Source organism: Mesoplodon mirus (assembly GCF_964341445.2).
Source record: "Mesoplodon mirus genome assembly, chromosome: 18".
NCBI classification, from domain to species: Eukaryota; Metazoa; Chordata; class Mammalia; order Artiodactyla; family Ziphiidae; genus Mesoplodon; species Mesoplodon mirus.
The window spans coordinates 11,515,233-11,539,041 of record NC_138994.1 but is presented as its reverse complement, the minus strand read 5'-3'; the positions used below and the strand labels follow the sequence as shown (position 1 = coordinate 11,539,041).

At 41.3% G+C, this 23,809-nt stretch overlaps 1 protein-coding gene across 14 annotated transcripts in view; it reads left to right on the top strand.

The window, feature by feature from the left end:
• The first annotated feature begins 1,065 nt into the window (after positions 1-1,065).
• Positions 1,066-23,809, top strand: part of BPTF (bromodomain PHD finger transcription factor) — a 144,269-nt gene continuing 121,525 nt past the window's right edge. For all 14 annotated transcript variants that reach the window (XM_082602721.1, XM_082602719.1, XM_082602717.1 and 11 more), the window contains exon 1: positions 1,066-1,748. In XM_082602721.1, coding sequence (XP_082458847.1) covers positions 1,133-1,748 — 616 coding nt within the window. In that variant the 5' untranslated portion in view covers positions 1,066-1,132. The remainder of the gene's footprint in view (positions 1,749-23,809) is intronic.

Genomic DNA, 23,809 nt, shown 5'->3' with positions numbered 1-23,809 from the left:
CAAGTTGAGTCTCCCTGCGCTTGGTCTGGGGATGCCTAAAATTTCATCATTATGATTCGTTCCCTGGGTTTAGCCGAGACTTGGTTACTTGTCAGGTAAAGAGATTAAAATTATTTCCCGATAACACAAACATACAACATTTTAAAGTAGGTATGAGGTGGGAAGTTACCCTTTCCACAGCAAATAAAAAAGTTCTTTCAGAGGTGGTCAAGTTTCTAGCTGGGACCCTGGGAAAGGTGGAAGAAACTGGAATGTAGTTGCATTCTGAAGTTTATCGAAGGATTTTTGGGTGGGAATTTTATCCGAAGAGTCTCAGAGCGACCCTCGCTCGGGGTCTGGCAGCTTTGGGCGTGGCTTCTGGCACAGCCCCCGAGTAGTTGTCACTGGGATCAATTTCAGGACTCTCTAGAGCCCAGCCTTCGGAGTTTCACATTTCTGGGGGCTCGTCTCCCCGCCCCCAGGTAATTTCCCTCCGTTGCTGTTGCTGGCGCTGCCCTGCCTCCTCGGTCGCTGGAGTCTCCCCCCCCTGCCCGACACCCTCTCTGACTCTTTCAGCATCAGTTTCCCCAAGGGGGCAGGAGGGGAACGAATTTGGGGGCTTCCCTGCCCTCGTCTTGGAGCCGGGGAAGGGGAGATGCGAGCAGGAGGTCCTGTGAGTTCACGCTCGGCGGCCGGCTCCCGAGGCCTTCGGCCCGGGGCACTTCGCGAGGGAGCGCCCCTCTCCCCGGAGCCGCCAGCGGCTGCAGCCCAGCCACGCCGAACCGAGGGGGCCCGGGGCTCCCCGCCCCCGACCCGGCGTTGCCGCGCTCCCCCTAGCGGCCGCCGTGCGGCCTCGCTCCGTCCCAGGCTCGTCGGCGGCGCAGCTCACGTGACCGCGCTCCGGGCCTGCGGCCGCTGTCGGTTCCCCCAGTCACCGAGCGAGAGGGAAGAAACAAGATGGCGGCTGAAGGCGATCCGGAGTGGGGCCCCAGCAATTCGGATTGAGCCTTCTCCCTCCACCCGCTTCCGCCGGCCGGGCCCCTCCCGCCCGGCCCCGCGGGCCTCCCCACCCGGCCCCGGCGCCCCCCACCGCCACCCCTCCGCCCGCCCCTCCCCCCTCCGCTTTCCCTTCTCCCCCCGCCTCAGCTCCGACATGAGGGGCCGGCGGGGCAGGCCGCCCAAGCAGCCCGCGGCTCCCGCTGCGGAGCGCTGCGCCCCGGCCCCGCCGCCGCCGCCGCCGCCCACGTCCGGACCCATCGGGGGGCTCCGCTCGCGGCACCGCGGCAGCAGCCGGGGCAGATGGGCCGCCGCCCAGGCTGAGGTGGCGCCCAAGACGCGGCTGAGCTCGCCCAGGGGGGGCAGCAGTAGCCGGAGGAAGCCGCCGCCGCCGCCGCCGGCCCCCCCTAGCACCAGCGCCCCGGGCCGGGGGGGGCGAGGAGGCGGGGGCGGCAGGACGGGGGGCGGGGGCGGCGGCGGCCACCTGGCCCGGACCACCCCGGCCCGGAGGGCCGTCAACAAAGTGGTGTACGATGACCACGAGAGTGAGGAGGAAGAGGAGGAGGAGGACATGGTCTCCGAGGAGGAGGAGGAGGAGGAGGACGGCGAGGCTGAGGAGACCCAGGATTCCGAGGACGACGAGGAGGATGAGATGGAAGAGGACGACGATGACTCCGATTATCCGGAGGAGATGGAAGACGACGACGACGACGACGCCAGTTATTGCACGGAAAGCAGCTTCAGGAGCCATAGCACCTATAGCAGCACTCCAGGTACCCACCCAGCCCCGTTGCTGCAGGCTCCTTCCCCCCCTCCTCCCCCTTCTCCCCTCGCTCACTGCCTCTCTGGTCTCCCCCCCTCCCCCCCCGACAGAGGGGAAATGCGACGGCACATCAAGTGGCAAAAAACTAGATTTACAAGAGGAAAGAGGCGCATTGTTCAAAATGGAGATTGCATTGTTGCAGTTCGCAGGCCACACACTCGCGCTCTCTCTCCCTCTCCCCCCACCAACCCCCTCTTTTTCCTCTTAAAAATTTGTGCCAGTTCAGTGTCTCCACCGGGCAGGGTTGAAACTTTGGCACACACACATCCATTGCATTCATTTTTCTCCCCTTGTTTTGGTTTGGTTTTTTGGAATGAAAGAAGCCTCTTGTTTTTGCAAACCTCTTTGCATTTCTAATGTGGTTTCTTTTAGATTTTTATTCTATATCTGTTCCTGAAAAGGGAATTCAGGATTTAGACAGATTGTGCCATACAAGCACACACAGAACATGCTTCTCTTCACACCCCGAGCTGTGTGGTTTTAAAAGTGTCTTAAGGAAATAGATCAGTTGGGTTAGTGGGGGAGCGTTATCTGGTCCTGTGTGTTTGTTTTTATTCTTGAGTGCTAATGGGCGCGTGCAACAGTTGCGGGTAAATGGCCGATTAAAAAGCAAAGCAGAAAAACCTAAGGAAACCAAAACAAATTTAGTATTTCATCTGATTCAAAGTCATTTCGGTGAAATGCAAAATAAAATAAGAGATCTCAGGAACATGCGTCTTAACTAATTTGATGCCTTTGCCTGAGAAATGCAGTTTCCTGTCACCTGTTGCAGAGACGTATAGTTGATCATGCAGACGCAATTGCTGAAGATGAACTTTTGGACCAACTCCGAAGTCACACAGCAGAAGTATAGGGAGATTTATTGCAAAATGACTTTTTATTTTCATTCTGTTTCTGAGGATAATAGTCCTCCCTGATCTGTAATGAATTTCTCTATGGTGACTCCTCTCCTATTTTCTCAGAGTTCCTCTAGGCTGGTGCTGAGATACATTTTGTTTATTTAAAAAACACACACAATGGCGGCTTTGTATTAAATACGTACTTGCGGCTTACTAAATTGTGAAAAAAAAACATAACTTATAGCGATAACCTACAAGACTTTTCCTTTATAGTTTTGTTAATCTGGATTAACTAAATTAGAATCCAGTTTTCAGAGCATTTAAAAAGTAAAGTTCATGAGGGAATAGGATCTTAACAAAGTGATAAAGGTGTGTCACTTGTTTTTAAAAGAGACTAGGATAGTAGAAGTTGTTAAATTTAAATGTGTCTATTTTTTTTATAAATGCCTAAATACTCATTGGAGGAGTATGAGTATTAAGTCAGATGTAAACCTGTTTAGATTGTCCTAACAGCAGATGAAAAAGGTAATTTCTTTTGCCTGACAGAATATCTGCCTGTCTTTGGGGTCGGGTGTGGGGAGAGCTGGCAGGAGAATGAAGGGAATGAATCAAATGTCAAGTGCTTGTGTCCTGTATGTAGAAGGGACCACACACCATTCTTCATTTCTTGCCAATTTAATTTTAGTACATCTTTTATAGTAATAGTTTTTACTTTAAGAAATCACATGTGGTCTTTTCTACCAAGAGCCCAGAATGGAAAGACCCGTGGAGAGTAAATTACACTATCGGAGGAAGTTTTCTCAGATGAGACAGAGAGCTAAGGCGTTTTGGCAGGGTGGTTCAGCTAACTTTAACTCCTCTTTGAAGGCCTAGAAAATAATATTTAGGGTTGAGAGCCTGTATATGCTGAGTTAAATTACAGTTTGTGGTTAGGTTTCCTTTTTTAAAAAGATGCTTAAATCTTTATGTACTTGCATGACATTTTGTTTTTTCTGATGACATTCGTAGTCCACCTTGTGTATGCTTGTTCTATCTTTACGCGAAATTATGGATTATATATCCTTATATTAATCTTACACCCCCTGCAGTTCCTAGTACAGCGTCTCGCGCACAGCCGGTGCTCATCAGAGATTGGTTGGACAGATGATTGTTAGTAGGTGAGAACTTGTAATAGATGAAGTTGTGCTAATTCTACTGTGGGTGCCGTAATTCCTAAATATTTTGGATTTGGGAAACTAAATATTGGTCTAATTAGATTTTGATACTTTGACCAGGGAATGTTTTTAGTAGCAGAGTTAGTGTGTTTTGAGCTGCTGTTTCATATTGCTTGCCAGGCATTTTCCTTTCTTTATTGGATGTGGTGTTAACGTGTTAGATGTTTTACTTTTTGAAACATTGTTTCTCAAGATTATGGTGGAAGAGATGATACATTTTGCGTTCTAAACTTTTAGAATATGTCTACTTGCCTAGAATAACAATGCATGACAGTGAGTTGTTTAGGCTAAGCACCTGTTTCATTAGTTTTATTGTCTGTACTTCTAGGTAAATGTGTATGTATGTGCTTTGGAAGGAAATATGTTCTAGATGGTTTAAGATATCCCCAAAGCTCATAAATAAATATGTTTGGTGGATTTGAATCCAGCTGTATTGTCAGGGCTCAGAGAAGAATATACTTTATTGGTAATTTAGAGAAGATGATTAAGCTTTGTAAACTAGAATGTTGGCTTAAGTACTAAATATTCAATTCCTAGTATAAGAAATTACTCATTCATCTATTCATATGTTGAGTACTTTGTAGGTAATATACCTGTTGATGCGAAGACATTGGTTGATGTTACTAGCTTAATTTTCTAAAAACATATATTTTAAGTTTATTCACTGGAGGTGAAATGTTTTCATTTTAATGGAGAGAAATTTTAAATGGGTACGTAAGGTACTCACATGACAGATATTATTATAGGTATAACAATTTGTTAATACAAAATTGAAAGCATCTAGTTTTGCTTAAATTCAAGGCATTTGGTTGAATAAGGCTTTTATTTTTATTGTTAAAATTTAGAGTTATTTCAGCCTGTAGGTTTTATGACATAGTTTGCCAGGACATTGAGAAGGATTGTGTAGAAAATCTATTTTGAATAGGCATTTGGTAAAGTTCTGACAGCACCTTGAAATCAAGCATTTTCTAATTCAAAACGTTAAATCAGACTTTAAACAGAATAGTTCTTGCATTTAACTTGTGTGGAACTGCTGAGGATACCTAGGTGGTATTTTGAACATCTGATGACTTCAGAAAGCAAAAGCCCTGGTGTTGCCCTGGGAGAGTTAGTGATTTATGTCCTCTAAGGCAGGGGTCTGGTACTGGTCCGCAGCCTGTTAGGAACGGGCCTGCACAGCAGGTGGTGAACGCGAGGAGTGAAGCTTCATCTGCCGCTCCCCATCGCTCCTATTACCACCTGAACCCCCACCCCACCCCCACCCCACCCCCGTGCGTGGAAAAATTGTCTTCCGTGAAGCCGGTCCCTGGTGCCAAAAAGGTTGGGGACCTGTGCTCTAAGGATTATGAGAGTGGAGATGGGTGGCGTAGGTGCCATGAATGAACTGTAGATTGATCTGAAGCAAAATTTGTTACCTGCTGGCAGCATTTATTCTCACCGGTGTCAGCCAAATATCTTTTCATTGTGCTTGGAATTCCTGATTGCTACAAATGAGGTACAAAGTGCATTGGAGATTTAAAGGAGGGCGAGATCATACCCTATTTGGGGGAGTTGGTGTGGGCATATGCTTCCTGGATGGGCATGTGGCTAGTGAGGACGGACAGAAGAAGGGAGGGAGCAGCATGAAGCAAGGCACTGATTCTAAAGTGCAGGCAGTCTTAAGTAACCTGGTTTAGCAAGAGCCTGAGTATGCGAACAGGGAATAAAAAAATAAAGCACCATTGTTGGGCAGTACTTAGAGAACCAGGCTATAGCATCTCCTCTCTCCCTCATTTGTAGGATAACAATTGGGGTAGATCAGTGATCCTCAGTCATTTTTCACTCCTGGAACCCCCAAGGGATTTGCTGTATTCCTGTCAGCACCATGTGGGAGCATGAAACCAAACCAAATCAAATCGTGGATACTGTTAAATCACCGATGCAGCCAGTTTTTTCCCCCACAAATTGAGAGGATTAATGGAAGAGGTGATTTCTGAAGTCTCTTCCCCTCCCACCCTCCTGTTTATTTCAGATCTATTTCATTTGTGGGTATTGGGGATCAATCAGAAGATCTGGAAACAAGCGGGATATGATTTCAGGGAGACATCAGGAAGTTTAGCATTACTTCTGTTCTGCAGGATGGATTGGAAGGGGACAGATAACTGGTGGGGATCTGGATGGGTTTTGTAGCCCTGGATGGGAAGATCAGTTCAGGAGGTACTTCAGAATTCTCCAGCATCAGAAGTGTAGACAGAGGAATGCATCAGATATGCCTCTGTAAGAGTGGCAGTGCTTTCAGTAGGAACAGGAACTCAAGATTATAAGGGAAATTAATGAGATCTGTTTTCAGGTGTTGGTACCTGAAGAGGTTAAACATGAGAATTAAAAGAAAGAAAATATGGGCCCCAAAGAGTTATTAAAAAGTTGGACAACATGACCTGTGGGTATTAGAGAGGTGTGTCTGAGGTATGCAATAATAGATGGTCTGTGTACAGCTCAGGCCCAGTACTCTTCTGGTGTATATTTGGAAGTGGAGCTGGGTATTGAAATGTGTGTGTGCAGCAGGATTGAGGATATTAAGGCCAGGAGCTCTGGTCTGTTCCGTTAGGTCTGCCTTTCCTCCCTCTTCAAGATCTCGTGTCCTCCCTGTGACTGCAGATCCTTGGTGGGGGGTGTGCGTGTGCCAGGGGTGAGAAGGTGGTGGTAGTGGTGGCAGACCGGTAGTCTGGGTGACATAGACAGGAGCAAATCCTAGTAGATGCCCTCTTTGCATTGGGTAGATTGCTCCCTCCCTGGTCCTTAGCCATGCTCTGGGGATCTCTTCCTAGAAGTCTTCACAGAGTTCTGTTGCTCACCTTGGTCTCTTCTCTCTCTCTCTCTCTCTCTCTCTCTCTTTTTGGCCGCACCGCTTGGCATGTGGGATCTTAGTTCCCAGACCAGGGATCGAACCCGCGCCCTCTGTAGTAGAAGCACGGGGTCTTAACCACTGGACCGCCAGGGAAGTCCTCTCTTCTCTTTGAATGCCTCTTAGAGCAGTTATAGCCTCACCTTCATAATTTAGCACTCGTTTAGCACTGACCCTCATTATTCTAATTTTTTTCATGCTTTCAGTTCTTTAAAATGATAAGCTTCAGGAGACAGAACATTTCTTTAAAAAAAAAACTTACAAAATGCACTTTAAAAGATAGACAGTAAAATGCAGATAGTATTAAAATGCATATAGCTAAATATAATGTTTTAATCGTTTTGTCTACTGGTGTGTATCAGATTATATATTTTTCTAGATACTAAGTTACATTCCTCAAGTATTTTTTGATTGCTGGTTGATTTTTAAAAATAGTAACAGTAAGAGCTAACATTGGACATCTAAATTACTGAATTATTTTTGAGCAGTATTTAATAAAAATTGCACTTAAAAAATACCAAAAAATTAGGAATTCCCTGGTGGTCCAGGGGTTAGGACTTTGAGCTCTCACTGACGAGGGCCCAGGTTCAGTACCTGGTCGGGGAACTAAGATCCCACAAGCTGGCATGGCAAAAAAAAATTTTTTTTAAATTACACACACACACACACACACACACACACACACACACTTTTGCATTTTTAAAATAGCAGTTTTATTGAGATACAGTATATGTACCATAAAATTCACCCTTTAAAAAAAGTGTATTATTCAGTGGTTTTTAGTATATTCACGGAGTTGTGAATATATCATCCCTACCTAATTCCAGAACATTTTTTATCACCCCAACAAGAAACCCATATCCATAGCAGTCACTCCCTGTTCTCTCCCTCCCCTGCTCCATCCCCTGGCAACCATTACTTTCATTCTCTGTTGATCTGTCTCTTTTGGAACTTTCTTATGAAAGGAATCATAAAATATGTGGCTTCTTTCACTTAGCATAATGTTTTCAAGGTTCATGGATCTTGGAGCATGTAACAGCACTATATTTAAATAATATTCCATTATATGGATATACTACATTTTGCTCATCCATTCCTCACTTCATGGACATTTGAATTGTTTCTACTTTTCGGCTGTTATGAATAATAACTGCTGCTAACCTTCGTGTATAGGTTTTTGTCTGGACAAGATGTGTTTATTTCTCTTGGGTATATCCTAGGAGTGGAATAGCTGGATTATTACAAATACAATTTTAATACAATCTTTATAACCAGACTTATTTTGTTCATTACAGTAGTTTTAAAATACTTCTCTTAGGATGAATGAGAGCTGGTTTGTAAATCTTCCAAAATATCTATGATTTTTGGATTGCTTTAGGTCAGCTTGGAGAATTTATACCAGGGTTTGTCAGAGAAGGAGCAGTGTAAGTGGAGTCGTTTTTCCACGTAGTCAGTGTGAGGGTGTCTGGCAGGCTTCGGAGGCACCCACATATGTCAGCCCACCACAAAATTTTAGGCTGTCATGATATGTGAGAGTCTCAGGATTTTAGATAAATCTTTTATGAATGTCAAGGATCTAGGGAGGTAGCATGTAGCACAGAGTTTTAAAGAGTGAAGGATCTGGAACCAGTCCTCATGGGTTTGAATCTGGCCTCTGTGATGATGGGCATTTTGCTCAACTCTTTGTACCTCACTTTCCCCCTTTGTAAATGGAGATATCATAGTACTGAATTCAGGGTGTTGTGAAGGCTGAATGGGTTAATGCATGTGAAGTGCCTAGAACAGTGCCTGGCATATATATAGTGAAGATTAAATGAATAGTAGCTATTATTGTCTGTTGATTTGTTCCTGAACTGAAAGTGGATATTCTGTAGGGACATAGGGACCTTTCTTACAATGTAACGAGGTAGTATTTTATTCTGTCGAAAGCTGTCAACTGACTCACGAGGTATAAAAATATTTTAAGGACCTCATTAAATAAAAATGTACATGAAAATAGAGCTTTATTTCCCCCCCTTTAAAAGAATTACTAAATGTTTAACTTACCCATTCAAAACATTCAGTTTACCTAACATCTGATTTATTCTAGAACTATAATAAATAATACATTTACTTATTATTTACAGGGGTCAGTTAAAGTAGAAATAGTGCTCTTGATAATTTCAGCTCTTTGGTAGTTCCTCTCCTCCATGCCATTTTCCTCTGCCTGTTCCTTAAACACCAGGTTTCCAGGTTTTCAAACCAGCCCCTGGCCCCCTCACTGTCTCCCTCCTTCCCCTGAGATCTCATTTATTCTCAAGTTGTTTTTAAAAATTGCAATGAAAAATTTAAAAATAGTGTAGATTTACTCCTTTGGGAAAATACATATAATATAAAGATGAAAATGAAAATCATCTGTAATCCCACCAACCAAAGATACTCACTAGACATGTTTCTGTATATATGTATATTTTTTATTCCATTTACTGTAACCTGCTTTTATCTACACATTTTTTAAAAGTTATAACTAGGATGACACTAAACTGTTTTTCCTTGATACACGGCAAGGTTTTCCCATATCACTGTATCTTTATCAGTCAATCATCCCTAATGATTAGTAATGCTGAGTATCTCTTCATGTGCTTATTTGCTGTCTGTGAAGAAAATCATTGGTGAAGTGTCTGTTGAAATATTTTGCCCATTTGAAAAATACTTATTTATTTATTTTGGCTGTGCTGGGTCTTAGTTGTGGCATACGGGATCTTTAGTGGCAGCATGTGGACTACTTAGTTGTAGCATGGATGCAGGATCTAGTTCCCCGACCAGGGATTGAACCCAGGCCCCCTGCATTAGGAGTGCAGAGTCTTATCCACTGGACAACCAGGGAACTCCCTTTGCCCAGTTTTTAATTGGGTGGTTTTCTTATTATTGAATTTGGAAAGTTCAGCTAACATAATAATTATTTATGATATATAATTTCCCAAAGCTCTTTTCTCTGTTCCTTTTTCAGAGCATTCTCTTCTTGGATGCAACATCCTGACTTATCTCTCTAAGGATATTTATTATAGGTTTTTTTTTTTTTTTGAAGATTTCTTCTGTTTCTTTTGTTTCCTCAGATTCCTTTCTTAGGTTTTAGTTTTTTCTCTTTGATATTGGAGACTTTTTTCAAGTGCCTTGTGATCCTCAGCTGTTCATATTTAGGAGTGAAGCACTGAGTAGCACTTTGTGGGTGGCCATGGGTTGTCAGCTGGTGGGTTTCACTGCAGATTAATTGGGCAGTGGAACCCCAGGTATCAGTATTTGTTTTTGTTTTTGTGTATTTTTGTTTTCTCTTTCACTCTTTTTTTTTTTCTCCTGTGAGTCTATTTGGTTTCTTAAGGGAAGATTTCTTAAATCTTTTTTCCTGGGGCTGGGAGTAGGGGTCCGAGGGCACGTGACCAGTATCCTGTGAAGCCAGATGAGGGAGGGTGACTAGGGCTCACACCTTGGAGTAGGCACACTTCACTGAATTTCCCTGTTACGAACCCTGAGCCAACTTTTTTTTTTTTTAAGTGTGGTGTAATTGACATACAACATTATCTTAGTTGCAGGTGTACAACATAATGGTTTGATATATATATACATTGCCAAATGATCACCACAGTAAGTCTAGTTAACATCTGTCAACATTCATAGTTACAAAAACATGTTTTTTTTCTTGTGATGAGAACTTTTGAGATCTGCTCCCTTAGCAACTTTCAAATATACAATATAGCACTCTTAACTATAGTTACCATATTGTACAGTACATCCCCATAACTTATTTGTATTGATATTATAACTGGAAGTTTATATCTTTTCACCCCCTTCACCCATTTTGCCCACCCCCTATCCCCTGCTTCTGGCAGCCATCAGTCTGTTCTCTCTATCTATGAGCTTGTTTGTTGGCTTGTTTTTTAGGTTCCATATATAAGTGAGATCATATGGTATTTGTCTTTTTCTGTCTGACTTATTTCACTTAGCATAATGTCCTCAGGGTCCATCCATGTTGTCACAAATGGCAGGATTTCCTTCTTTTTTATGGCTGAATCATATTCCATATTTTGTGTGTGTGTGTGTGTGTGTGTGTGTGTGTGTGTGTGTGTGTGTATACACCACATTTTTTTAATCCATTCATCCATCAATGGATACTTAGGTTGTTTCGTGTCTTGGTTATTGTAAATAATGTTGCAGTGAACATGGGGGGTATAGATGTCTTTTTGAGATAGTGATTTCTTTTCCTTTGGATATATCCAGAAGTGGAATTGCTGGATCATATGGTAATTCTATTTTTCATTTTTTGAGGAACTTTCATACTGTTTTCCATCGTGGCTGCACCAATTTACATTCCTACCAGCAGTGCATAAGGGTTTCCTTTTTTCCACATCCTCGCCAACACTTGTTATTTCTTGTCTTTTTGATAATAGCCATAATAACTGGTGCGAGGTGGTACCTCATTGTGGTTCTTTTCTCTTTGTTCTAGTATGTTTTTACCTTTTGTACTTCTTTGTTGTCAATTTACCAAGTGTTGAGAGGAAAAGGATATTAGCTTATGTTACATATTTATCATATATAAAGTGAAGTCTCATTAAGTATTTCTTTACAAAACAGTTAAAAAATAACTTATCTAATACTTATTCAGCGTGCAAGGTACTGTGTTAAAACCTTCAAAGAGATCCAGTGATGGATAAGAAAAGGTCCCTACTCTCAGGTCTTTATTCTTTCAAGAGGGAATAATACAGTGCATAAATATAAAATAATATAGGGCAGGCTGTGGTAAGTGCTGTAAGAAAAACAGAATTAAATTAGGGAGAGAGATCATATTCTATATATTTGGGAGATCAGAAATGGTATCAAGAACAAGGTTGAATTTGAGATATTTCTTGAAGATTGGGTAGGATTTCTCCAAGTGGAGGTTGAACAGAAAGAGAAAGGAGGAGGTGAAAGGTAACAGATGACAGGAAGGTGAACGTTCAGGGACTGCGTACTGAGTGTGGAGGAGGCGAGACTGTAGAGAAGTGGAGATTATGTTTTGGTCCAATTTGAATAAATGCCAGTCTGAGGAATTTGAACTTAGTAGGCAGTGTGTAGTCGTTGAATGTTGTAAAACTGGCGTATGTCATGATAAAGCTGAGCTTTTGGGGGGAATTCCCTGCCGGTCCAGTGGTTAGGGCTCCACGCTTCCACTGCAGGGGGCATGGGTTCGATCCCTGGTTGGGGAACTAAGACCCGCATGTCATGTGGTGCAGCCAAAAAAAAAAAGAAAGCTGAGCTTTTTGAAAAATAATCTGTCTTTGGTGTATAGGATTTATTGGAATAGGAGGGGGCTGGTATAATAACTTTTCATAGCTACATGAGATCCCATCCTAAGGCTTTACCAAGTAGTTAAGCTGTGCTGTACAGTCATTCCTTGGTATCTGCGGGCAATTGGCGGCTGGACCCCCTCCACCCCATGATACCTAAATCTGCTGGTGCTCAAGACTCTTATATAAAATGGTGTTTTACAGTTGGCCCTCGAAATCCTTGGATGCCAAACCTGTGGATACGGAGGGCCGACTGTTTGCGTTTGCTGTGATTACCTGTAGTGACTAAACCTTTAGATAAATCTTGGTTCACATTCCTGTTTTTTTTTTTAAGGCTTTTACTATGTAATACTAATATATTATAAATATTATATAACATATATATTAGGTAATGTATAATATACATATTATACTAATACAATATGTGTTATTATATTATAAATATTAGAAATATATTTCCACCAGCAGTGCCCATTTCACCAGCACCGGTTATTTATAAACCATCTTTTTTTTTTTTTTTTTTTTTTTGCGGTACGTGGGCTTCTCACTGCTGTGGCCTCTCCCACTGCGGAGCACGGGCTCCAGACGCGCAGGCTCAGCGGCCACGGCCCACGGGCCCAGCCGCCCCGCGGCACGTGGGATCCTCCCGAACCGGGGCACGAACCTGTGTCCCCCGCATCGGCAGGCGGACTCCCAACCACTGCGCCACCAGGGAAGCCCTATAAACCATCTTTGCATCCAATGGGTTAAAAGTTCTCTTGTTTCTCTTGTTTGAATTTGCATTTTTTGACTAATAAAATTTAATGCTTTCATGACCTCTGACACCCAAATCTCTGTAGTCATGTTTTCCTTCCTGTGTTTTAACTAATGGATGAGTGAATACTTCTTGAACCCCTCCACTTAGAAGTCCTGTAGGCACATCCAATTCAACATATTCCAAATAGAATTCATGCTTTAGAGACTGCTCCTAACCTCCCATTTCCTTGCTCAGTGAATAATGGCACCGCCCACTGCATTGCCCAAGTCAGAATTGAGGAAGTACCAGACCCCTCCCCATGCCTCACCCTCCATGTGCAGGCTTGTCACCAGGTCCTGGGAAGTTTACATCTTACATATCTCTTAAATATATTTCGGCTCTCTTGTCCATCCATGCTAATGGTTACCTAAATCAGGCCTTCTTTATCCCTTACTTGGCCTCTTAAGGAAACAGCCTGCCTGCCTGCCTGGCCTCCTTTTGTCCATTCATCTCTCATATCCATCTTCCACGTACATACTGCTCTGCTCTGAGACAAATCTGACCATGTTATGCCCTTTCTTAAAAATCTTCTGTGGGAAAACGATTATGTGCTTTAGCGTAGGTGGATAGTTCTGACTTGGCTTTTGCTTCCTCTACCAGGCTCATCTTCTGTTGCTTCATTTATTTGTTCACTTATTTTAAAAATACCTGTTAAGAACCTACTATGTTCCAGGGACTCTTTGGGATGCAACCACGAACAAAGCAGATATGGCCCCTGCCCTGAAACAGCAGGGAAGGTAGCCAGTGTAACAGTGAGAGAAGTGCTTCCAAAAGGGGCAAGTAAGAATGACTTCATGGGCGTGGCGGGGGGGAAGTGTCAGAAAAGGCCTCCCTGAAGAGGTGACAGGTGAGCTCCAAATGGAAGTAGCCAGCGGAGGGGAGGGGAAAGAGGATTCTAGGCCATAGGATCACCACATGCAATGGACTGGAGGGAAAACCATGAAGGATTTCAAAGTCAGCAGTGCTGTGATCAGGTTGGTGTTTTTTAAAAAAAAGTCCCTCTGGCTATAGAATAGAGAATGAATTGGAGTGGGATAAGAATTGATGAAGGGAATTAGGCTGCTGAAGTAGACCAGGTGACAGATTTTGTACCTTAGAGAGAAATATTCAAAAAATAATTTAGTATTTAGGATGTCACATCTTAGTGATAGATTGGTGAGTTGGGATATGGTCATGGTTGAATTGACTTCTAAATCTCCTTTATTTCTCTCTTTATTCACAACTTACTTCTCTTCACCTTGAATTTGATTGTCAAGTAATACTGAATTCTTTGTAAAAGTTCCCCTCAAACACCTCATAGTGGGGCTTCCCTGGTGGTGCAGTGGTTGAGAATCCACCTTCCAATGCAGGGGACACGGGTTCGGTCCCTGGTCCGGGAAGATCCCACATGCCACAGAACAACTAAGCCTGTGCGCCACAACTACTGAGCCTGTGCTCTAGAACCCGCGAGCCACAATTACTGAGCCCGCGCACCACAACTACTGAATCCCGCTCGCCTAGAGCCCTTGCTCCACAACAAGAGAAGCCACCGCAGTGAGAAGCCCACGCACCGCAACGAAGAGTAGCCCCCGCTCACTGCAAACAGAGAAAGCCCGCGTGCGGCAATGAAGACCCAACACAGCCAAAAATAAATAAACAAAATAAATAAATTTATTTAAAAAAAACACCTCATAGTTGTTCACTGCTGTGATGATTAACTCCTAGTCACCCATCCATCACCTTCTCCAGCTTGTCTTTTCTGGTCACCATTCCCTTTTCCTTAAGTGAGACTAAGTTCCTTTACCTCTCCCTAACTCCCCAGGACCATGTGCATTTATATGTTTAGTTTCCAAGTATTTGAAGGTGTTCTAGGCTTCTTTCTTTCTGTTACTGATTTCTAATTTAATTTCATTGTGTTCAGAAAGCATACTTTGTATGACTTTTAATTTTGTAAAACATTTTTAGAGGTTTGTTTTGTGCCCCCAAATGTTGTCTGTCTAGGTGAACGTTCCAAGTGTACTTGGAAAGAAGGTGTATTCTGCTGCAGGTGGGTAGAGTGTTCCATAAGTGTCAGTTAGGTCAAGTTGGTTGCATTATGAACGTCTTCTGTATCCTTGCTGATTTTCTACCTGCTTGTCCTATTGATTACCAAGAGAGAATTGTTGACGTCTACAAACATTGTCATGGATTTGCCTATTTCTCTTTGGAGTTCTGTTAGTATTCATGTATTCTGAGGCTCTGTTATTAAGTACTAAACATTTAGGAAGGATTATTTGACCCCTTCATCATTATATCTTTATTTGTTAAGACGTCGTACTGAAATGGACTCTAATTTTCTGACTGTCTCCTTCATCCGAACGTGTCTCAGGGCAGGGAGGCTCTCATTCATCTCCCTCTCCTTCGTGCCGCTCAGTCTCTAGCATGCAGTAGGCGGCACAGGTAACTGTTGAACTGAGTGTATGAGTCAAAAAAAAAATCTCTCGATTCTTTTCACCCTTAGTTCTGCCCTGTCCAGTATGGCAGCCACTAGCCACGTGGGGCTATTTAAATTTAAATTAAGTACAATTCAGACTTCCGTTCTTCATTGACACTCGTAGCTACATTTCCAGTGCCCAGTAGCCATGTGTGATGTAGAACATTTGGGTCACTTCATATCATCACAGAAAGTTCTCTCGGGCTGACCGTGTTACTGTCGTCAGTCTGCTTCTGGTAAACTGTGAGAATTTACCTAGCATCCCTTTTCCTCTAGCCTTTTATTTGCTCTGAATCCTGTGCGGCCTGGGTAGCCCCAGCACTCGGCTGTGGTTCTTCTCTGTTAAGCCTGTCAGCCCAGCGTTATTTGTGGATGTGATGGTGTTGTTGAATTTCTGCAGTGAGACTTGGGCTCATCTGTGCGATGATGGCATCATTTGTTGTTCTCGGGGTAGGGGAAGAGGTAGTCAGCTAACCTTCAGTTTTAGAAAATCTGCCACGGTCCTGACAAAACTAAGCTAAGTCGTAGATGGCAGGACAAAAGGGAAAGAAGAATTAAAATTCAGAGACTTTTAGGTGAGAAATTTAGTTTGATAACTCAGGGAATTCCTATATTGTAAAAGTTGGTATGTGAACTGAATTGTCACATACTGGTGTGTCGTTTCAGTTTTCTGAGTTCTATATAAAACCTCTTTCTCAGGAGTCTCTGGACAAATGATTTAATTACTTCAGTAGTTTTCACGGAAAAGACATCACTTTTTGAGTGGAATTCTTTTGTTACTTAACCAATGTTAAATTGCAGTTACGGAACCTCAGAAGATTTGCTAAGAAAGCTCATGCTTACACTCTTCTCTATGATGTGTTCTAGAATTCACACACTTGGGAGACTGCATGGCCAAGTGATTCATACTGAATAACAGTGTTTAGTAGGTGCAATTTCTACATTTTGCTGCTATGGCTTCCTGCTTGATTTCAGGATGTTAACATTGCCTCCTTTGAGGTCTGTTTATAGTGTATTCTATTTATGGAACTTAAAAAGCATTTCAGAAACGCACATATTAATCTGTGTGGAATTTCTCTTCTTGTCTCTTTTCCTTCTAATGCTTGCATAGCTATATTGAGACTTGTCTGAGGAAATAGTCCAGCATTTAAAGTAGCTAATAAAATTTTAGCCCTTCCTTTCAGCGCAGTTTTCCCTGTTTTTTTAGACATCAAAATTATTTCACACACTCCTTTCAGTCTTATTAGTAAATTACCCTTTTCTCCAACTTATGACCATAATTTGCTTTCACAGTGTTATGCAAATAATTAAAAACTTAAAAAGTGATTTTACTGTAATTTCAGATACATATTTGAACTTTTTAGTTTGAATTATCTGGGTGAAGTGCCTCAAATTCCTGATTCTCTGTAAACTTGGAAGATTGCCTTTATCCAGATACAGTATTATCCTTAATTGCCTAAACAGCTTGAGTTATAAAATCTCCCTGCATTTCAAGAGAAACCTAACAGTGGGAGCTTGTTTATGGCAGGGGACACAAACTCAGGTGCTACAGGGTCCAAGTAAAGTAAAGATGTGAAGTGGCCTTTTGTTTCTTTATTAATACAAAACTGCATTTGCTGTTAAAGTTTATTTGCCTGGAAAAACTAACCCTATTGGAATTTTAGTCCCTTTTTGCTTTTACAGACAGTGCTGTTCTAAGTGTGCTAGAGATGTATCTTTAGTCACCCAGCCTGGTGTTTCTATAAGGTAGATTCCTAAGAGTAGGATGGTTGGGTTACATTTACTAGGCTGAACCAGGTTATACTCTCATTACTATTGTTCTTAGACCTTCCCTAATCTGTGTTTATGTGGCTTTTAAATGGACTTTTTCTGGAACTTAATGGAAGTTTACTCAGACCTTTAGCGGGTGTTTTTGGATATAGACTAGGCCCAAAATCCTTTCCTCATCAATTTATTGGTAAATACACTTATTTATAATATGAAAGCCTGAGGTTTAGCTCCTAAACTAGGGGGCAGATGTCTCTTTTCAGAGTTTTCTGGCCAAGTGGGAATGGAATTTTTTTTTATTGCTTCTTAGCTTGAATTTGACCTTAGAGACGTCATTCCTCTGTGGGCCTTATTAGTTTACTCACCTGTAAAGTGTAGATTGGACTAGATGATCTAATGGGCAAGGAATTGGCAGACTTTCTCTTAAAGTGCTGTAGTAAATATTTTAGTCTTTGTGGGCCACACTGTCTCTGCTGCAACTACTCAACTCTGCCACTGTAACATGATAGCAGCTGGAGACAATAAGTAGACAAATGAGCATGGCTGTGTTTGAATAAAACTTTATTTGTAAAAACAGTCTGTGGCTGGCCATAGTTTGCCAAGCTCTTTCTGAGGTCTTGACATTCATTAATCTGTGATTTGGATAACTAGGTTAGGAAAAAAGCTTTGAATTTTTAAAATAACACTTTTGAAAGTCTAGTAAGAACTTCAAATTTTATTTTTGCTTTTTCTCTTTATCAGGAAAGAAATATAGAAAATTTAGAAAACTCAGAAGATAACATTAATATTTTGGTCACTCTCCTTTGATAACCAGCTTTGTGTGAATGTGTGTGTATTCATGAGGAGTACTTACATGTGTAGAAACGTACATATTTTTTATAAAATTGGATAATGCATAATTGGTTTTATAAATCTTTTCCCTTATACCATGAAATCTTACTGTATCTTTAAATAATTTGTCTATGAAAATTATTTGCTGTCATGGAGCTTCTAGGGGAGAGCTCATGGATTTTAAAAATTAATTTCATATTTAGCCACCTCTACTCTTTTCTAATTGTTTCTAATAGCTTATTTTTTGATTGGGTTGGAATTTCTAGGAATAACATTTCATCAGCTTCAAACATGAATCATATATATACATCTGCTTTTCTTATATTTATACCTCCTTTTTATTTCTTTTTAAATTGCATTGTCTACCACCTCTAAAACAATGTTAAATACTAGTTGAAATGAGAAGCATCTTAGTGTACTTTCTAAAGTTAATGGGACTGATGCTAATATTTCACTGTTAATTGTTATGCTGACCATTGACTTTTTTGTTTTGTTTTGTTTTTTGCTATCCTAATAAGCATAAAGGGATATTTCATTTTGGTTTGGAATTTAAGTGCTTTGTTGCCTATGTGATGTGCATGTATTTTCTCCTGGTCTGTGGCTTGTGTTTCACTCTCTTAACTGTCTAATCAATGAGCACATTTTGTCTCTCCGTTAATTCAAGTCTTTGATCTCTTTCATCAGTGTTTTATGGTTTTCAGCATACTGGTCTTGTACATATTATTACATTTGTACCTAAGTATTTGGTGCTATTACAATTAGTACTTATTTTTTAAATTTGAATTTGTATTTCCAGTTATTTATTGTTATAATAGAAATGTAATTGATTTTTGTGTGTTGATCTTTGTGACCTTGTTAAACTCAACTGTTAGTCTAGTAGATTTTTTTTTTTTTGTAGATTTCTTGGGATTTTCTACATAGGTAATCATGTTGCCTGGCAAATAGAGATGATTTTATGTTTTCCTTTTCCAAGCTGGATCTTCTTTTTCTTATTGAAGTATAATTGATTTACAATATTGTGTTAGTTTCAGGTGTACAGCAGAGTGATTCAGTTTTATTTAATTCTTTTTTTCGATTCTTTTCCATTATATTTTATTATAAGATATTGAATATAGTTCCCTCTGCTATACAGTAAATCTCTGTTGTTTACCTGTTTTATGTAAAGGTAGTGTGTATCTGTTAATCCCATACTCCCAATTTATCCCTGCCCCCCCTTCCCCTTTGGTAACTATAAGTTTGTTTTCTATGTCTATGAGTCTGTTTCTGTTTTGTAAATAAGTTCATTTGTACTATTTTTTTAGATTCCACATATAAGTGATATCATATAATATTTGTCTTTCTCTGTCTGACTTAACTTTACTTAGTGTGATTATCTCTAGGTTCATCCATGTTGCTGCAAATGGCATTGTTTCGTTGTGGTTTTATGGCTGAGTAATATTCCCTTGTGTATATATACCACATGTTCTTTATCCATTCCTCTGTTGATGGACACTTAGGTTGCTTCCACGTCTTGGCAATCGTAAAAATTGGTTTCTAATTTAACTTCATATGTCAGAGAACATACTGGGTATGACTAAAAATGTTTAAAAAATGAAGTCATTTGAGATTTGTTTTATGACCCAAAGCATTGTCTGTTTACGTGAATATCCCATGTGTACTAGGAAGGAAGAGTCTGCTGCTGTTGGGTAGAGTGTTCCATAAATGTGATTAACTGTTGTTGATAGTGTTGTTAAAGTCTTCTATATCCTTGCGGATTTTCCATCTACTTGTTCTGTTGATTACTAAGAGAGGAGTGTTGAAATCTACAACTATTGTTATAGATTTGTTCTCTGTCTCCTTGCAATACTGTATGTTTATGCTTCATATATTTTGTGGCTCTGTTACTAGGTTCATAAACATTTATGGTTGTTGGTCTTTTGATTATTTGACCCCTTTATCATTATGAAATGACCTTCTTTACTCTGGTAATATTCTTTGCTTAAAATTTACTGTTTGATATTAATATAACCAGTTCAGCTTCTTTCTTTTTGAATAGTGTTAGTATGGTGTATCTTTTTCCACCCTTTTCCTTTTAGTTTGTACTATGTCATATTCATATATATATATATATATATATATATATTTTGCCATGCTGCGTGGCATGTGGGATCTTACCCCATCCAGGGATCAAACCCGTGCCTCCTGCAGTGGGAGTGCAGAGTCTTAACCACTGGACCTCTACGGAAGTCCCTACTATGTCATATTTTAAAGGGGTTCCTTGTTTTGTTTTTTTAAAAAGCCAGTCTTCTGACAGTGAATTTAGACTATTTACATTTAATATAATTTTTTTTTTTTCTTTTTTGGCTGTGCCTCACGGCTTGGCTTGCAGGATCAGTTCCCTGACCGGTGATTGAATCCATGCCCTTGGTAGTAAAGTGTGGGGTCCTAACCACTGGACTGCCAGGAAATTCCCATCTTTTTTTTTTTTGGTTCCTCTGTTTCCCTTTCCTGCCTGCTTTTGGATTAGTTGAATATTGCCCTATTTTAATTTATTAGCTTTTTGGTTTATTTCTGTGCTAACTTTTTAGTGGTTCCTCTAGGAATTACAAAATACTTATCTACTTAAGTTAGCATTTTATCCCTTTAGTAAAATTTAAAAGTGTCACAACCATAGAAGTTCCCTTATCCTAGCCCCCTCCCCAATGCTATAGGTGTCGTATATATCTACAGTTGTCTCTCTGTATCTGTGGGGGATTGATTCCCAGGACCCTTGTGGATACCAAAAATCTCTGGATGTCACATCCCTTGTATAAAGTGGCACCGTACAGTCGGCCCTCTGTATCAGACTCTACATACATTAAAGCTCCACTAGATGATGTTACAATTTTTGCTCTCAACCACTGTACATATTTTAAAGTGCTTAAGAGTTGAAACAACATTTTTTGTTTGTTTTTTAATTTATTGTTCTTCCTTTATTCCTGAAAGTCCAGTTTTCACTCTGGTATCATTTCTGTTTCTTTTACTGTTTTTACCATTTGTTTTTTGTTGTTGTTCTTTCATAATTGAGATTTTATTGGCTGTTTTGAGGATCAGTACACAGACATTTCAATTTGTACACAATTCTTAACATACATACCAAAACTCTAAAAAATCATGTAGTTGTGATTCTTTTCTGAACAGTTATTCCAGTGACTTTCCAGCTTAAAATTTGAAGGCAAATTTTCCTTGACAGGATATCAAGTGCCAGTATCTTCAAATATTGATATGCTGTTACATCATTAAGTCCCACTAATTCACAATTTAATATCACATACACTACATACTAATCATACTGTCAATCATCTACAGCACATTAACAAAGTCGCTAGAAGAATTGGACTACCATGACCAAAGATGTTACAGAGTACACAAAATTCTGACCAGGAGAGCCAAGATCAAGGAGTGAGTGGTTTGCTTTAGGAAACTCTGTTAGTTTTCCTTCATCTGAAATGTTTTTATTTTGCCTGAATTGTGGAAGAGTATTTTTGAAGGATATAGAATGCTGGGTTGATATTTCTCTAAGCACTTTAAAGATGTCCCATTCTCTGCAGTTATTTGAATTATTGTTCTCTCATATATAATGTTGTTTTTTCTCTTGCTGCTTTGTAGATTTTTCTTTAGCTATATGTTCTGGAATTCCTTCCATACTCTGGCTTGCAGGGGCCCCTTTTCTTGATCTACTGGCTAGAAAGATGTGAGTTTCTTGTAGATTCTGTAGTTGGAGCCTCCCTTGAGGCAGGGGCCAGAAGAGGGGGAAAAAAAGTAAAATAACAACAAAACGGGATTTCCCTCATGCTCTTCAGCACACAGGGGACCCTTTCCTCAGTCCTCTGCCTGAAAGACAGGGCTTCTCTGAGTATTTTCTGTTCATGCTTTTTGCCGTAGATTCACTGTGAGCTTGTTCTATTCCAGGAGAGAAAATAGGGAAACAGACCTCTGCTTGTTGTTTGTTGTTGCTTCTTCTAGTTTCGACTCCTCTACCTGGTCCTTGTGCCTTTGCTCCTCCCCCCCCCCATAATCCTTTGGTGGTTGCTTTTTCTGTATTTTGTCCAGAGTTTTCACTTGCAGTTTAGTGGAGCCATTAGCTCCAGTGAGCTTACTCCATCTTGGCTTGGCTTTGGACCACATTCTTCTTGTGAGCTGCATAGTGTGTTCCCTTGTGTGGAAGTACAATATTATAGTTTTTTGTTTTAGCCAGTTCCTTACTAGTGGACGCTTAGGTTATTTACAGCTTTGGCACTGTTGCAAACAGTGCCAAAATGAATGTACATGTGAGTTATGTTATGTGGTAAATTCTTAGAAAGGGGGTTGATAGATTAAAAGGTATGTATTATTCTGTAATTTTTCATAGATATTTACACATAGTATGCTTCTGGATTTTATTTGCTATTTTTAACTTTATTTTATTTATTTATTTTTTAATTTTTTTTTTGCGATATGCGGGCCTCTCACTGTTGTGGCCTCTCCCATTGCGGAGCACAGTCTCCGGACGCTCAGGCTCAGCAGCCATGGCTCACGGGCCCAGCCGCTCTGCGGCATGTGGGATCTTCCCGGACCGGGGCACGAACCCGTGTCCCCTGCATCGGCAGGCGGACTCTCAACCACTGCGCCACCAGGGAAGCCCTTAACTTTATTTTAATAACTATGATTGACCCATCATTTCTTTTGTGGAGGGGCGGGTGCATGTCTTTTGTTATTAGGTTTTGGTGTCACTGTTATCCTGGCTTTCTTAAGAGGACTTTTAAAATCTTTTCTTCTTTTTCTGTCCTCTGGAATGTTTTGAAAACCATCCTGGCTGGGTGCTGTTTTAGGGGTAAGCTCACTGACATCATCTTCCGTTTCTCCCATAATTATTGGTTTGTTTTCCGTTTTTTGATTTAGTTTTGGTGTTTAGTAATTCTCTGACAGTCATCCTTTCACTCAGGACTTTATTAGCATTCTTTTAATAGCTTCTGTACCTATGGCAAGTTCCCCTTTATCGTCCTCAATTTTCTTTATTGTGCTTGGTCCCACCTTTTCCTGATTAGGTGAGTTCTAGCTGGGCCCTGTAGACTGCCTGTCTGTCCTCTTTACTCACTCTTCTACCTCCTCTTTGTGGACATGTGAATTTGTGACCTGCGTTCATGTTAGCTATTTAGTCAGTCTACTACAGCTGTTAAGGTTAAAAAGAAGTGTCTTGGGCTTCCCTGGTGGCGCAGTGGTTGAGAGTCCGCCTGCCGGTGCAGGGGACGCAGGTTCGTGCGCTGGTCCGGGAAGATCCCACATGCCGCACGGAGCGGCTGGACCCGTGAGCCATGGCTGCTGAGCCTGCGCGTCCGGAGCCTGTGCTCCGCAACGGGAGAGGCCACAACAGTGAGAGGCCCGCGTACCGCAAAAAAAAAAAAAAAAAGAAGTGTCTTAAAGTCTCCTGCTACTGTTCTGTTTCTGTCCAGTTCTTCTTGGATTTCTTATAGTTTTGCTTTATATTGTTTGATGCCAATTTATTTGGTTTATTAATTCATGCAGCAACTAATTCAGGAATCTGCCATGTACCAGGAAGCGTAATAAGTACTAGGCCTGAGAAGCCAAACAAAAATTGTCCTGGGCTTCCCTGGTGGCGCAGTGGTTAAGAATCTGCCTGCCAATGCAGGGGACACAGGTTCGAGCCCTGGCCCAGGAAGATCCCATATGCCGCGGAGCAACTAAGCCCGTGTGTCACAACTACTGAGCCTGAGCTCTAGAGCCCTCAAGCCAGAACTACTGAGCCCACGTGCCACAACTACTGAAGCCTACGCGCCTAGAGCCTGTGCTCCGCAGCAAGAGAAGCCACGACAATGAGAAGCCCGCGCACTGCAACAAAGAGTAGCCCCCACTCACCACAACTAGAGAAAGCCTACGCGCAGCAACGAAGACCCAACGCAGCCAATAAAT